This window comes from Mytilus californianus, unplaced genomic scaffold (assembly GCF_021869535.1).
Source record: "Mytilus californianus isolate M0D057914Y unplaced genomic scaffold, xbMytCali1.0.p SCAF_13, whole genome shotgun sequence".
Lineage (NCBI taxonomy): Eukaryota > Metazoa > Mollusca > Bivalvia > Mytilida > Mytilidae > Mytilus > Mytilus californianus.
Window position 1 is genome coordinate 38,869,731 of NW_026262615.1, and position 18,103 is coordinate 38,887,833.

The 18,103-nt window shown below is 32.0% G+C and overlaps 1 protein-coding gene across 1 annotated transcript; it reads right to left on the bottom strand.

The window, feature by feature from the left end:
- Positions 1-703: 703 nt before the first annotated feature.
- LOC127723937 (uncharacterized) lies at positions 704-17,581 on the bottom strand. The gene is made up of 3 exons (XM_052230654.1): positions 17,112-17,581; positions 16,419-16,504; positions 704-756 (listed from the first exon to the last, which is right to left on the bottom strand). The coding sequence occupies exons 1-3, from the start codon at positions 17,402-17,404 to the stop codon at positions 704-706; spliced, it is 432 nt and encodes a 143-aa protein (XP_052086614.1). The 5' UTR covers positions 17,405-17,581.
- Between the last annotated feature and the right edge of the window lie 522 nt (positions 17,582-18,103).

Here is an 18,103-nt window from a genome sequence, read left to right on the forward strand (position 1 = left end):
TTAGCTTAGATTTCTTGGCATGGCAACATTTGGATAGTATTTTTAAAACAATCGCAGGAATATGCAGCATGTACCCCCCTCTTCCAAAGTATGAGACATAATTTCGATTGTGATCCAAAAATTGTGAAAAATAATCACAATTAAGGTTTTGTTGTTAGTTTTCATTTGTTTCACATTTTTCATGTCATTGTCTTTTACCACTGACTAAAGGGTATGGGGTTTTCTCATCATTGAAGTCCACACAGTTGCCTATTACTGCTAATTTAGTCACTTCATTTGAACTCTGATGGAAAGTTGTCTCATTTGCAATCTATTGGAGCTAAACAATACCACATCTCCTTATTTTTATAAAGTATAGCATAATTTATATATGAAAATTAAATCTTTTCTACATGTACATATTCAGGTAAAATTATTTGATAATGCATATATAGTAGCTGCATTCTTCTAAAAAATAAAGATTCAATTATTTGTACATGTACATCATGTACATTCTGTATGACAAATTATATTAAATTACTGTGAGTGCATTTTTTTGCAAACCCACTGCTGTAACTTTGATGCTACCTTTTTTGTTACATTTACAAATCTAAGATGATACCACCAGTCACAAATATCACAGCAAATACTATGATCAATAAAATTTTCAACATTTTCAGAGTTTTTCACAATGTGATTACATGATGGACAAAAATATGTTGTTTTAAACTCCATTTGGTCCTCTATAGGACTGCTGTTGTTCCTGGTACACACCTCCTGTAGATTTGAAGCAGTTTGCATTTTAATTTCACCAGAAAATAGTTCAGGAACAAAATATTTTTCAAAAAATAATTTTAAACTATCAACAATTTCCTCATAATAAGCTTAAGGTTTGTCAAAAACAATTCTCTGACAAAATGTTCCATTACATGTATATATAAAAAAGTCACAATATTTCCTTCCAGTTATTGCTAACTGGCCTTGAATTTGGCCATAGCATTTGTGTTTTTTTTAAACTGTACTTAGTTCCATCAACATACAAATAGTCTGGAACAGAACAACTGCAAAATGTTGTACATTTGCCACATTTTGGAACAAGAGGACATTTAATTTCAACAACACCTGAGCCACAACAAGCACAATCAATGAGGAAATCAGGGCTAGCCCCAAGATAAGTCCTGTCATTATCAAGAAATATTACACATTCTGTGATATTAACCTCTGTGTGGCTTGCTTTCTTCATACCCACAAGGTAACACGATTTGGCTTCTGGTTCCATTTCTAGCCCATGCTTAAGAGACCTTATGTTAGGATTTAATTTTTTGTATCCCATGAGTCGTGAAATTAATGGATCAAAAGTAACACCCTCTTTTTTTCTTATAACTCTGCACTTTTGTATGTATTTCATAGAAGTTTGATGATGTCAGACGACCCGATCTTATTTCATGCCATTTTTCATTGCTGGACTGACCAACCGTAGAACGCATAACTTTTGGAATTTCACTCTCAGTATACTTTGGCATGTTGCTTAAAAAGTAAGTTTGGTTGTTACATTTTGTTTTAATGTCTTGTATTGTGTAGGCTGTGATGTCTTCACTAACTGGTTTGGTTACTGTTTCTTCTACATTTTCTGTGACAAAACCTGAAAAAAATATTGTAAACAACATATTTAAGTGCATTGATTTTGACTTGGGGAATGCCCTTTTTTGTGTGGAGGGTTTTGAAATTTCCTCATGTTTAATAAGAATTTTAGGCTGTGTCTGGAACAAATTGTTTTCAAAGACATATCCTTTTGAGAGTTTTTGTAGAGATTGGAACCAATAATAACATAAAAAGCCCCAAACTAAACAAATCATAACATCTGAGATTAGAACTAAAGGTATATTCATCATTTTAGATTTTCAGGAAAAACAATTAAAAAAGTTTTAAAACTAGTTAATATATTGCGACTTGATTTTCAACTGTTCTTGTTAAAAAAAAAAATTTGTGGTCCAAGTTATTCATGTTATTCATCTAAAATGACTTATTCTTGTAAATTTAGATTAATCACGAGATCAAATTTTATCATGTTATTGTAAACTGCATTCATACAACAAATAAACAAACAAATAAAAAACTAGCAAAAAAGCTCTATGAGAAAATTAAAACAATAAAACAATTAAAACTTAAAACAATTGAGGTTCTTCAAGTTTATTTTATTATTATAACATTGTATTTATATGAACCTTTGAAAATACAAGCATTTGGGATAGACTTCTTGAGTACTGCTGAAAAAGTTTCCAGGTTGTCTCTACTTTCAGGATATGGGCTGGTACTGCAACTTAGACTGGAAAACTAAAGGTCTTTTACTATCTAAAATAAAACCGAAACGATTAATGAATTATCGCCCTTTGATCAATGGACATAAATTAATACTACTCTTGTGGTCATATTCTGTTGTTGTTTCACATACTGGAATAATGTATAAAAAGAATAGAGTGTATCAAAACACAAACTCATGACATATATTGTCCTACTTGTTGACGTTATCATTAATGTGATAGACTTATTAATTTACATGTTAATTTCTGTGTCATTTGGTCTCTTGTGGAGAGTTTTCTGATTGACAATCTTAGCACATCTTATTTTTATAATATATTTCATTATATGCTTTATTAGTTCGAGTTAGTTTCCATGGTAAAATCCATGACAAGGATTGGTACAGCATTATGGAATTAAAACATATATAGTGTGGCTAATATAATATCAAAAATTATAAATGGTATGTAATGACTTTTTGATACTAAATTCTATATAAAATCATCTAAAATGTACACAACCTTTGAAATAATTGATCAGATGTACATGAATAGTAGTTATAACAAAAACTGTAGCCACATTATATAGAATTTTTATCATGCTTGGTAATAAAAAACATACCTGACTTGATGATTCTCAAATCTTTAATTTTAGTTGGCTTCACTCCCTTTATTCTTGACGGTACTTTCAATGTGCAGGGGAGGGAAGTACATGCAGATGCACCTAGTTTGTTTGCTGTCTCAACTCGGAAAAGGAGTCCAGCAGCTACATCATTACATGTTCTTCCCAAACTGAAAAAAAACAACTAATAAATGATCTTGTTCAATACCCAGTAAATCTACAGCAAATGATGCAAGTCGATCAGCAAGAAAACTTATATTGACAAAACAGTTATTAGTTTTAAATTAATAAAGAACTGCAAGATAAAGGTGCAAACATAGAAATAAACATGTCATACAACAGTTAGTTTTATACCATGTAGGTTTTTACAGCCGTGACAATGGATATGATTTAGCAAGGAACATTTTACAAGAAAGATAAAAAATGATATACCATTTCATGAACATGTGAATTTGGGGTTTTCTAATTAAACATTTCCCATAACAAAGGTTGGGGACAATCTCCCAAATAGGATATAAATTTACTGTGCTTCAAATCTTGCTTTTCTTTAAAAAAAATAATTTAATAATCATTTTTTAAAACATTTTCCTTTACATCCTTTTTTGTTTTGGCACATTAATTTTTCATACATTTATATTTCAATTGAGATATTATATCTCGAATGAGATAGTTTAACCCATTTGGGAGATTGGTCCCAACCTTTTACAGCTTATTAATTGCTATTACATTAAAATGGAAGGCTTTACAGTACATTGCAAATCTATGAGGTTATGGATGGGGATCTTTCATTTCTGTATTCTTAATTTTACATTTGTCTTCATCTTTAAAAAAATATGGCTATTCTGTAATTACATTTATTACTTGATGACTGTATTTTGGACTTATATATTTAACATCCCATTATTCTGAGATTTTTCTGCTCTTTATTACTTTACACATTTTTCTCTATTCTTATTTTTTCTCCATTATTCTGTACTATGTTAAACCCATCCACACCCTCATCTATGCATATAATTCAAGGAGCTTTACTATAAATTTTATATTAAATAACATGAAGTCTTACCCTGCTGTGCATGTGCAGTATGAGGATACAGTTTCACAAAAAAATAAAAGAAGAACATGATGTCTGGGTGTGTGCTTTCTCAACAGATATGTAGACTGGTGGAATTTTTTTCATACCATTTTTCTCATATAATCAGTTATCATGAATCTGTAGTGGATCTGGTAAAGCTTGGCCGTTTATTTTTTGCAAGTTCTGATAGTCTAGTTTATTGTTTTTGATAATTTCAAAAGAAGATGGAATGACTGCAATTTTTAAAACAGACGCCGAATAGCAAAGAGTCGCCAATTCACTTTTTTTACCGTCCTTCGTCATACCTCTCTTTGTCAAGTAGTCGCGCAAAGCACTAACTTTCCAGGTTAAAAAATCATCTAAAGAAGTGTTTTGGTCAGTTGTATCCATTATAAAAGGTAATATCGTATCAAATGTTAAGTATGTAAAAATCTTGTAAAAATGTATCAAATTAAGTTCAGAACTTCACATCTTTCTTTCAACGTTATCACGGCTGCCATATTGTTTACAATGGATACAGAAGTTTTCCCCTATGACATTTGGACCCGCACCGCCATATCAGTGAAAATGACGTTAAGTGTTGATACAAGTATACGATTGTCATTGTTTTAGAAGTTTAAGTAAAATCTTTGACATTATCCTTGCTTATTTATATCGGATTAATTGCTTTAAATCACATTTATCTTGTCGTTGTATGCTTAGCATTCATCCTGAAGACTTGGTTGTTTTTAGGAAAGCACTGCATGTGTAAGTAAACACTTTAAGGCGAAGTGTACGTAATATAACTACTCCACAGAATTTTTTTATATTTTACATGTGGATTCTGCTTGTAAAATTACATCAGATTATAAAATAAAAAAGGAGGTAACCGTTTTCGTTTTTCAGATACAAGCTGTTAAAACTAACAGCATGATACGCCAGAAATACAAAGGATATATAGGGGAAATCATTAAAAAACGGCAGATATTTTTACTTTATCATGATTTTCTAATTCGTTGGTCAACAGCATTTTTTTTAAATTCGAAATGCGATTCAAAAATAAACGACGAATCCATTGGTTCAAAGAAAGTCCTTAGCGACCGTGCTAGTTTTCTAACTATATTCTCTTGAAGTTTGATTTTTAGCGGAAAATTATAAAATATTCGGCGACGTTATTGATGTCTGCTGTAACGTCACCACAAATTCTACTCTATTACGCTAGTATACCCATTGTACTGTACAGTATTGTCATACAAATCGTGAGTGTGTGTAACACATTTTCCTAAGTATTGGAAATGCTAAAAAAAAATAAAAGCGTAATCGGTTGACATGGTTGATAATGATACAAACTGAAAAATGTTTAAGGATATTTCTGCTGCAAAAATAATGCAAATTGGCAAATAAATATACTACAAGTGAAAGAAAGTTACTGTATAGACTTTAACTCCATCTTGATTAGACAGGGTTCCACATCTTTTTTTTTTAATATTTGTATTGTTCTAATAATTTTAGATAAAATATCGAGTTGTCCAGATTATTACAGAATGATTCTATACATATTTGAAAAATTCGGTTATTTTATTGGGATCGCTTCTTTTCATCCTCACCATTTCCGGCCCTATGCGAGGTATTGCGTACACAACCCATTCTATTTGTCAAGTTCACACACGTGCACGTGATTCTACAATTTTACTTGAAAATTTCCTGTCTCGATAGCTTTCCCTTTTCTTTAACTACACGACAAGGCATTATACATGGTATAATGTTTGCTGGAGATTCATTAACAAACGAAATAATTTCTTGTACCATTATTTCTTAAATTTCCACATGTACGACTCATAAAAAATAAGAAATCTGCAAATGCATATTATCTTGAGAATGGCTGTAATAAGGTCAAAAGAAGAACCCGTATATGAATTTCAGCAAAATAAAACAGATCGGAGTTTTTTATATCACTTCCCGTTGCATAGATCACTGCCTGTGTTATGCCTTAGCATTGTGTATATTGTAATGCTAAAGCCGTATCGTTAAGTCTAAGTCTAAAGCTGTGTGTATTATAGTTATATGCTGTAAATGTGCTGGTGTCATGATATAAATGTACTGGTGTCATGATATAAATGTACTGGTGTCATGAAATAAATGTACGTATGTAATGCTATACGAATGTACGTATGTAATGCTATACGAATATACCTATGCAATGATATACGAATGTACGTATGTAATGCTATACGAATATACGTATGTAATGCTATACGAATGTACCAAGGACGATGTTATGAGAATGTAATCATCCAGTATGATGCTAAAAAATGTTTCTTGTGTAAATTCGTTAGATTGTATCCAGTATAATGTAAGGAGACCACTTCTAAGCAAGGATCGAAGCTCATAAATTCGGCAATAAAATCAGGACCTCTAGAAATTTCTGAAATACCCTAAATGTTGTTAATTTCAATGTATTGTTACGAAAAAACAAGGTCCGCGATCCCCAGTTTTTATATTGAAATTACTTTGACCGAAAAGTCTTTTACAGAAGCTTACGAAACATTTATCGCCAAAAATTTTGACATCCCAGCTGCCTTATTGAATTAAGTGGATATACGCAATTATAATAGGCAACCATGAGAAAAATCTCTAACGTTTAGTCGGTTATAAAAGGCCCCCACATAGTAACATTATTTTCTTCACCCTCTCCCTTCTTCCCTATACCTTATACTCTAAAACTCTATAATACTAGTAATCTTCAATATTGAGACTTGAGAAGAAAAAATTACTTCAAAATTGTATTCTCTACTTATGTATGATACACAAAAGAACAACACAAGAATGCAAATTTCGCTATCCTTTCGAAATTGGAATTTGATCAAGAAAAAAACTGCATGTTCTATTTTTATCATACATGTGTAGTTTCAGTTTCAACCATGGTTCTAAATTTAGATTTTACTTTCCCAAAAAAATTGCGGATCGACGGAATAGAAGACACCTGTTTATTTTCTGCTCCTTGGGAACTGAGATTTGGATGAGATAGATGATTTACTTATTCTAAGATAAATGTCAAAGTGCTAAATTCTTAGTTTCTGTGTAATGTTTTGTAGACGGAATCTGATTTTTTTGTTCGTTTTTTTTTTTCTTTCTGTAAGCTTTATCCTTCCACTTATGTATACATGTTAAAAATGTCGATTACCCTTTTGTATCGTTTATACTTTTCACACAAATATAAATTATCCTAAAATTTTCAATTGCTTAAAAAACGGGACACGCCAACGCCTTTCTAGTTCAACATACATATTTAAATGCAACTTACCGGTAATTATTGATGACCAGTATGAATGCCCTTTACCGTCAGGCGTCAAACGGTCATTTTCGGCTACCGTTAACGTCAAATTGGTTAAAATTTTACCGTGATTCGTCAACATATCCTTATAGTGATTCATCAGAGGTCTCAAATATTTGTCGTTACCGTTATTTTTGGAAAAAAATTAACGTGGTTCGTCAAAATCTGTCGATGTTTTTATCGTCTTGAAGAAAGTCTTCATTTTATCGTCTTGCACCAAACATTACCGTTAACGTCATTTGGCAAGATTTTTTACCGTCATTAGTCATGAAGGTACCCCCATTACCACCCTCATTATTCGTTACCTTCAAGATTACGCTACACTGACACTGTGAATTTCATTCAAATAATATTGTGGGGTCATTTCTGGATTGATTTTAACGAGTATGATACGAGTAGAAGCAGAATTGTCACTAGTTTATTTGTTTATTTTCAATTTCTGTTAAAATAGATACGAGCGGTATTATGTACCCGCTCCTGCGTGAGCCTAAAACAAAAACAGTTGCAGACTAAGACACAATAGGATACTAAGATAGATATAAGATTTCTGATTGGAGTCAGCTAATTTCTTTGAAATTTTGACATAGCACAGGAATACTTGTTTGGGTTAATGATAGACCGCACAAAGTCATTGAAATGATGATTTCTCTTTCATGTGCCCATTCCCCGTTCTTGAAGTAGTGGAGATAACTTGCGTAACCAACGACGCACGTTTTGTATCCCGAGTTCCGCTAGAGGCGTGCAATTACGTATACTCCACCTTAAAAACAATATTCAGGATATATTGAGCAACGAGTAGCCTGCCTAAATCATTTTGAAAGCTCAATTCTTGTCGACCTCATAATTATTTCAAACATTTCAATAAATGTAACTCAACTTTGGTCCATTTACTTTCGCTTTTCGTGGTTTTTTCAAAGTCATGTCATTTATTTTTCAACCCGGACCTGAAACGTTCAAGGCCCTGCGGTAACCTGTAATGTGTTCGGTTATTTATTTTTTGGTCTATGAATAGCTGTCTTTACATTTACATCTCCTTAATTGTATATGATGGTCCAACAAAAAAAGTCGAAAGTGTGTATATTTTATTGTTGTTGTTTTTTTCAGATTCTCTCATGCGATAGCGGTACCTTTTTTGTCACTGTTTATGTGTTGCGTCCAAATATAAATTGTAACACTTAATAGTGACTGAACAGGTTGAGTAAACATCTTCTAAAGAAACAGAATAAGAAGACACCTTGGAACAACACATGCAGACTACTTAACATTCAGATCATCTGATCGGAATAGTAGGTAAGGCTATCTATGATACTGCGGAAAGTTAAGTTAAGTTTATCGGTTTTTTCGTACACATTTTCTGTTCAAATTTTCACACAATTTAGACAAAATCGTTCAAAAAAGCTAAAATAATTTTAAAGAAACAATGACAAATGGTTCATTCACAAAAAAAACTCGTGCGTTTCTGCGAAAAAAAATTACGCGCGATTTTGAAAATAAAAGGGAAAGTAGATCCTTGCGCGGTGCACTCGCGCATGTCAATTGCGAACTGACCCAATAATTTTTTTATCACGACCAGTCCACTGATACTGACATTATCAGCGAGTACACATCAAAGGAAAAATGTACAAATTACCGATAAATTAGTATACTATTAACAAGACAGTTTTAGCATCGATAAAATTTATTAGAGTTGAAACGTGAAACATGTTGTCATTAGTCGCATGTTTTGTTTAGTTCTTTTGTATTTTATCCTATTTAAGGTTTCAAATTGATATGAATTTGGCTCCAACTATGTAAAAATTGAAAAACTGTAGGATCCCGCCATCTAGGATTGTAAAATAGCAGAACAATATTGATGATTGATTTATTAATGTTTGCTAAACGTTCAGTGGCAAATATTGCATGCATATTAAGGACGAGTACAAATTAACAGTAGCTTCTGCAAATTTAAATGGGGTCATCCTGGACTAAACGCGAAAAATGTCACTGATAATGGAAAAACAAGGTTAATGTTGGATAGGGAGCATAAATTTTCCCTTTCAGACACCTTACGGACGCCTCATAGGGTTGTTGCAAGGGTCCTTAACTTGTAGATAGGTGACAAATCCTGACACGAAGCATCGGATTTAATGTCTACATTCCGACCGAACGTGGCTGCGTATTTATACATCCGCACAGTCAAACAGAATCCCTACTTAACCGAAATTTTTACTGTACGACGGATGAATAGCACGGGATGACCATATTTGTATACCCCAGTCAACACTTAGGGTCATAATTGTTGATTTCACTGAGCAGACATGAATAACGACAGCTGGTCAATCATCTTGAGTCGAACACTTCAAACTTTAATTAGTATTAAACACACTACAAGTATCGAATTAGCCATATCTGTAGAGATTATGATTCAAGTGATACAAATATAATGTTAAAGAGTGTCACCACTTGTAATACAGAAGTATTCGGTGCATGTAACGAATGATAATAATATAATAAAAAAAACAAATTAAGAATAAAACAATTTACATTATGTTAAGAATTAATGATTAACAAAATGAGAAATATCTATAGTAAGCAGAAAAGTAGCAACGCCACGAAAATGTATAACCATAATAGATATAGCAAGTCTGTTTAAACAAAAATCAAGAAGAATGCTCACAACGTCACAAGGGGCTAAAGAGTTTTTTTGGAATTTCATTGACAAAAATATAGGAAACCAAAGAGATGAACGGAAATATTTGATTATTTATCACTACACATTCCCCTTGATCAATTAAAGCATGATGATTGGATTACGACAAGAGCACATCAATAAGATGATGATAATGGATGGCTGCTTAACGTTCAGCGGCAAATTAATATGCATATTCAAGACGAGAACATGCTAATGTAATATGAATATTAACACTGCTTTGTACTAGACCGACACGCTGAGCCGGATTTTTAACGTGCTAGTTCACAAGGTAACAAGTTCGCAGGTAGACATGTCACCTTACCCGGACTCATTATTCTGACTCCGAGCCGATCAATCTTTGCCTTTACTCCGTAATGCCGCGGGCCTAGCGGAGAGCCAGCCAATACGATTTTTAGAGTCTTTGGTTTGACCCGGCCGGGGTTCGAACCCACGACCTTCCGTATTCGAGGCGAACACGTTGCCACGAGACCACCGAACACATCAATAAGAAGTTAGTCAAGTGTTTACATATTTACATATGTATGAAACGACAAGTGTGGTATTTGCCATCAACCCAACGACATTAAAAGCTAGTCTTGTGATCAATAAAATGCATGCTGTGCCATAAAACGAGACATGTGGTATACTCATTAAGACAGGAACCCAACGATGCGAACATCTAAGAGATATCTCAAGTTTTCAACAATACACTATACATGTATATACATGCAATGTTAGACACTATTATAAATTTGCCATCAATGCCAAATTCACAAAATTACAAAAACTTCAAGATACTTGAATGACAAAAGATTGTTTTATTGTCAATATTTACAGTTAAAGAGGGGCGTAAGATACCAAAGGGACATTCAAACTCATAAGTCAAAAATAAACAGACAACCCCATCGTTAAAAAAGAAAAAGACAAACAGACAAACAATAGTACACAAAACACAAAATAGGAAACTGAAGACTGAGCAACAGGAACCCCAACAAAAACTTGGGTGATCTCAGGTGCTACGGAAGGGTACGCAGATCCTGATCCACATGTGGCACCCGCCTTAAAGATATGTACAGCGAAGAAATCGTGAATGATGGTGAGCACAATCCCCCTTTCTCCCTTTCAACTTGCCTAAACATATGTTTACAAAATTTAAAAATTCTGTTAAAACATGACACAATATTTATCACGAAGATATCTTCTTTTTGCAAGCAACATGGGAAAACGCTTAACATAATTACACCAAACCCACGAAATTGCCTCGGTTTCTAAGAATAATAACTATACAGTTCAATTGAATTCCGTTCACGGTAGAACACGAGCCTTTACCTTAATTCTCCGGTTTATACTTTTATATTGTCGAACTATCGACAGCATTCATTGAATACAAATGCATGTTATCCGTAAAAAGCAATAATAGATTGTTCTTGTAAATCTTATGATGATCAAAAGAAAACAAAAAGTCCATCCTCTCATTCGGATGGGAAGCGTAGGCAAGCTACAAGTTTTGCCGCTTTGTGATATCTCTCATTGTAGACGGGCGATAAATACAAATCCGAGTTAGCTGTACTGTAAATTCAATTCAAAATGTGTACCACTCGTGGAGAGCATCGTATTCGTCATCTTAATTGATTTTACTAACATTTGACTGTGGTCGATTACGTTGTAAACATGAAACTCGGAGTTTGAAGTTTGAAAATATTGTTTAATAAGAAGGTTTTTTATAAACTATATTAGAATTTCCAAATGATATATATAACTATTGTGATACTTTTTTAATTGATTTGTATTATATGTCTAGTAGGGTTAATGATCCTGTTCAAGTATTCATTTTAAGCGTTCAATGGTAACCCAGTTGATATAAGAGGGTCTGGATGGGGTTTACGGGATATAGAATAATGGGCCAATACTGCAGAAAAAATGAGCCTAAATAATATAGAATTATAGAATTATAGCATATATAGGCCAAACAGATAAAGAATAGAAAATAATGGGCAAAATTTATAAAGAATGGAGAAAACTGGCTTTAAGAATTAAAGAATAAATAATTAAAGGATACCCCACCCTATCCAAACCCTCATATAAGTTAAAAATAAAGGGACATATTTTATATCGTTGGACATGTTAAAATATTCAAATGCTTTCTATAGATCTTAATAGATAAATGTGTTTCTGATTCATTGTGGTATTTCGTCAAATAATTCTTATATTTAGAAATTCCCTTTACACTGAGCTTAATATAAAAAGATAGATTTCACTTCTTTCACAACAAACATTGCACCACGATGATGAAAGTTGGTTACAAACTATATTTCTCAGTAATTATATATAATTTGATATTGACCTCTGTATTCACGTTCACTGTAAGTAAAATATTTTAATTGATTGTCATCAAAGGGGTTCCAGTTGGAGTATAAAACTATTGTTTTTATTATTTGATTCGATATAATTTGTATTTTTTGTGTGTTTTTTTTATCTTTTATGGCGTTAAATGTTTTGTTGTCTTATGATTTTTTTATGTATGTTTTGGTCGATATTTTACCGATCAAGATAAAAAACAGAGGGAAAAAGTGTGTGTTGGTGGGGGGGGGGGAGTATAAAAAAAAAAATATTAGACCCCGCCATCTTTGCATGTCCTAAGTCTGGATCTTCTTCTTCAGTACTTGCCATATATTAATATTATAGTATTTTTCGTTGTTTGGAGATTTGAGTGTTCATGGAGGACAGCTTTTTACTGCAACTGAAGGGTTTTTGTGTCGTTGGAAAGATGACTCGTTGACATACATACTTTTATCTCCTTTTATTCATGTGTATTAATGATCTCAGACCAATTCCCAAATTTTATAGCAAAATTTTGACTGATTATTTGTATAGTTATTTTTTTAGGAGTATGTACACCGTGAAAATATGACTGAAAGCATGCTGGTATTTTATGTTTATTAATATTGAAAATTTATAAATAACACATGTTGCATACAAATGATACTTAAAAAAATAGAAATTAAATTCAGACGACATTTTCACTAAGTTTGTGTATGAAATTGGTTCTGAAGGCAACTTGAGGCCATATATATCTTTTGACTTTCGGACAGACTGCTTAAGAAATCTTGTTTAAAGCAATGAGTTTTTAAATGTGTACAACTCATGACGTGTTTGGTTAACTTATAATAAATAGATTTAATTTAATGCAAAAAAGCGCTCATAGATTAGCTATTGAGCAGGGTCGTTACAGAAAGATTGACAAAGATACAAAGTATTTGTAAATTTTGTTCTTTATAAATTCAATTGTAGACGACATTCATTTTCTGGTGGAATGTCCAGCATTCGAACAACAACAGCGAGTTTTGTTAAATTTTGCTTTTCAAATCTGTAATAATGTTAAAAATCGAAGTATATAAAAGATTTATTTATTACCTCTTTCTTGTGAACATGAAGAAATATGAAACACTGCTTTTATTTGTTATTTATGTGTTACAATAAGAAAACAACTGCTATAGTTAAATCCTTAATACCATAAACATGATAAACATTATCATTATTGTTTGTTTTTTTTACTTATGTCTATGTGTAATCATTATATGTAACATGCCCTTTATGGGCGGACGATTAGCATGATTTGTTAAATAAATACATTTGAGAATGGAAACAGGGAATGTGTCAAAGCGTATTCGTATTTATTTTGTCTCTCTTTCATCTGATGAAATCAAAATAGAAATTGATACTAATAATTTTTAAGCGCATGGAATATTGCTTATCAAACTTTATTTATTACTTCAGAACATAGAATTCAGTTTTTGAGATTTGATGTAATGAATTAATGAAAATGTGCTAGCTAAACCGAAGTCTTTGTAATAGATTTTCAACATTCGAAAGTAATATCGAAAGAAAACACATAATGATATTTTTAAAATGATGGAAAACACAAGCGTAAAATTTCCGAGTACGTCATTCACCTAATTCAACTCACAATTTCTATAAATAGAAGCATATTGGATGTGTATATATTAAAGTGAAACATCGTTACAAATAAATATCTTGTAAAACATGATGGTCTATGTAACGCACACATTGATTTTCTCGCTGATAAGGCATTCATTATTTCATTATACATTATATCTTCACTCGTGCAGTAAGTAAAAACATAATCATGATAATGGCAATTATTCTATTTTCCCCACATATATTAATATTCTATACGAATACCATCAGTTCAATGTATTTGAAAGATCAAAATTAATATGAAATTAAAAGATGAATTATTACCAAAAATGAGTGATGGAAAGTCAACTTTTGAAAGGTTGCAAAATGTTATTCACTAACATTTACACATATTGCAAATTATATGTAAAGAAATGTAACATTAAGTTATTGACATGCCTGTAAATCTAACATGTCTAACGACCTGTGCTATTTAAGTCTACTTTATTCTAAAGATGTATAACCTACTATTTAATTTCAAAATAGAAAGTTTTTCCCTCCCTTTTCATTAGGAAGCAACCATTTAACTTCAAGGGGGGGTTATGGTTTTTTGTCCGAGTCAAATTTTTTTTTTTAGTTTTTCGACGCTATCAATCAAATAATTTTTTTTTCAAAATGTAACATTTGTGTTCAAGTCTATTTTCACTTGGCGTTTTTTCAGGTTTCAGAGAGCCTTCCAATAACCGATTATTTGAATATATATGAAAATAATAAGATATGGACCAAGTTATTTAAAATCGTAAAAAGTGCTCAACTGGCAACACCAGCAACCGAACAGATTGCTAATGAGAATGGCATGTACTAAAAGGTGGAGTGGAGTGGAGTGGTGGAGTGGAGTGGAGTGGAGTGGTGGAGTGTTGGAGTGGAGTCATGGAGTGAAATACTTAACATATCCAACAATCAATATTTGATTTTTCATCAAAGTTGGACAATATTTTGGGTAGCATTTTATGGCAGCTTAGTTGGAGGTGGGATTATAATGTCTATCGTGTAATTTTCTGTACTGTCCTGAATTGTAGTGTATTTTTAATAAGAAGGGGGAAGCAAAGGCCCAGTAACCTATGCAGTTAAAATTGATTTTGGACTAGCTCACAAAACTTCTATTAAAGTACACATAGTGCTTATGTTAATTTCCAAATTGTGGTAGGTTTAGTCCCTAGTTAAAAAATGTATGTCTTATTCCCGGCAAAATATGTTAGAATCAAACAGAGGCTAAAAAATCATCTTGTGATAAAAATATTAAAATTATTAATATTTTTATTAACAATGGACTATGATATTATAAAATTAAATTGTCAATCAACATTTTCACTTAGATTTTATCTTACATGTTAATTTAATGACTGTACTATTTAAAATAGTTTGTTTCTTCCAATTAAAAATAGATAAGGAAAATGTATCTAGCCACCATCGCCTGTCCATAGAACCCATAAAACTGTCATTACTATAACCTCAGAAACTAAATAACTTAAATAGATAAGAAATGTTGTTGTTTTTGAGTAATTTGATAAAATAAACAGATGTTAAATCAGTACAAACCACACACTATATAGGTTCTGCATATTATGAAAACAAGACTGAAAAGCATAAATAAATTGATATATACTTGTATATATATTTAGATATACCGTAAGATATAAGTATATAAAGAAAACATTTTCAACAAATTTTATTGTAAAATTAAAAATCTATTGTCCTGAACATTTAACGTTGAATTCCTAGCGATTCTAGTAAAAGCAAATGCCCATCTGATAAACTTTGCTTTATTTCGTTATGGATTAAAACATCTTTGAATTCAAACTGAGGATCCTTTTTTCTTGCACAGTCAACATTTAAATGAAAATATGTGTTTTGTAGAGAAACAGATTGTTTCAAGATTTTAGATCTTGGACTTAAATACATTCTATGATCATATCTTTTTAACACAAGATCATTTGGAACATTTCTATGCTTATCTGAAAATGATTGTCCACAGCCGTAACATTTTCTTATTATTCCAGCTATGAAAGTAAGATGGAATGGTTGTTTATTTAAATCATGTCTTTGAACTTCAGTGTCTTGTCTATACTCATTCACCTCTAATGACTGTTTGTTAGCAGAGCCCTTCCTTTTTTGTGTCGCACTTGATGCCTTTTTTCCTCTTGTTTTAGACAAACCAAAGTTAGATATTTTCGTAACCGCAACCCTGTTCTTTTTTAATTTATATTTTGCTAAGTAGTCCCTCAGGCCGCCACGACTTTCGGCCAAAGCAAGTGTGTGCTCACAAATGGAATATGCATTAAATCTGAAACACACTTTTTCACATTTGATATTCCAACTTTTGAAATTAACTGCCACCTCCTTAGCTTTTTTCGATTTATTATCAGCCACATAGAAAATGTCTGTACAACCAGGGGATTGGATTATGTTGCCTTTTTTTGTTGAAATTTGTGAGGCATCATTAAAAATATCCACGAGAATTCGGTATGGTATATTGTCTATATTACTATCAGATGCTGACATTGACAGTATGTTTTCCTTCTCCCTGGTATCATCCCCGGATACTCTTGAGGTTAATGGAGCCTGTAGCAGTCTGAAAGATATAAATAGGAGAATATTTAAGAATCAAAAGATATCTAAAATTGATAATAAACATTGAAAATTGAAAACAGTTATATCTTTAGTAATAATGCATTCATGGAGTTATTCTTGGACATCTTTAACAATTTTTACATCAAAATTATTTTAAATTTCACATCTTATCTGATATCAGCAGTAGTTTTAGACAGTTGTATAACAAAATAAAATAAACCTACATATTCATTTCATAGAAACCAGCTTTCTGTTTCATTTGTGTAACCAATTGATAAACACGTGAACCTATATTGTTTTTGTTGACTTCTTTCTATATTGTGTCTGCATCTTATAGGTATCCCAGTTATATAACACATATGAAATATTCTCTGAGCTTGAATTTTACTTTACATAATTATGAAGTCTTAATTGTAATTATGGATTCCCCCATTATCAATTGTTTCTTTTTTTACATATTGGATTCTTTGGGGTTTTCATAACAAAACAAGGAGTTTGAAAGAGGACAGATATCCTTTTGTGTAAAAATTCAAACAAATCAAATATTGGTTGGTGATATTTTGCTTTCAGTTAATTTATTTAGGAATCAATTGCAAAATATTACTCACTTTTTAAAAACTGCTTCTCTCTGTGTTGACGTTTTTCTCCAATAAAGATTTTCCTCTATTTTTAAGTGACTGTATTCCGGTTTCAAGGTATATTCCCCCTTACCAATCAGTGCAAGTTTTATTTCATTTTCTTGCTGCTTCACTTTTACTTCCATTTTCTTGGCAAAATCAAATGCATCACATTTCGACGTTAAATCTTCCTTTATTACTTTATTTATACATTCGTTTGGATTCTGTGTGTATGTTTTTGGGGGGAAACCTAGACCACATATACTTCTCAGTTCTGGACTCATGCTGTTTCGTATTGTATCAGCTTTGTATTCAACAAAATATTCCAAAAAATCATTTCCTTTTGTGTGTCTTTCTTTCCAATTTCCAGATAAATTGTTTAAATTGGAAGTGAATTCTTCTGCCGACAATGAGTCAACTAAACCTGGAATTTTAATATCTTCTTCTACATAACCGAATATATCATTAATATATTCTTTCTTTAGTTTCCCGGATATCCCTAATTTGACAAGTTTTCGTTCAATGTTATCAAACATGTGAATGTCACATAATAGATGTTTACTGTTGGGAAAACAAGCCTGAAATGCACTGGATAAGTTTACATCTCCGTCAGTTCCAAACACTTTGAGGTCAATAAGTTTTGGAGACTCTTGTAAAAGAGTAGATGGTAATTTGAAATAACTGTCAAATGTTTTGCGCTGATGAATCAACATAGGGCCTATCATTACTGGTTCAGTGTCAAACCTATTCAGTAACATTTGATGTCTGTAAACTGAAACCGTCACGTAATAATTTCCTATATTAAAAGTTGTATCTACTCCTAATACACAAAAATTTTTATTTTGGGTACAAAATTTTCCAATTTCAGTAAGTTGTCTGTCGGATCCCAAAAACATACTAAATTCGGGTGCCGTTCTGACGTCTCTCACAAACTGTGACATATTTTTTTCTTGTTCTTTAGCAAGGTCTGTACATTCTACCAC

Excerpts from the sequence above, each read along its gene's own strand:
- LOC127723937 (XM_052230654.1), bottom strand. The coding sequence starts at position 17,404 with ATGAGTCCAGAACTGAGAAGTATATGTGGTCTAGGTTTCCCCCCAAAA. Across the intron at positions 16,505-17,111 it reads AGAGAAGCAGTTTTTAAAAA|ACTGCTACAGGCTCCATTAA; the intron begins GTGAGTAATATT and ends TATATCTTTCAG. Across the intron at positions 757-16,418 it reads GTCAATGTCAGCATCTGATA|GAGGTGTGTACCAGGAACAA; the intron begins GTAATATAGACA and ends TCAAATCTACAG.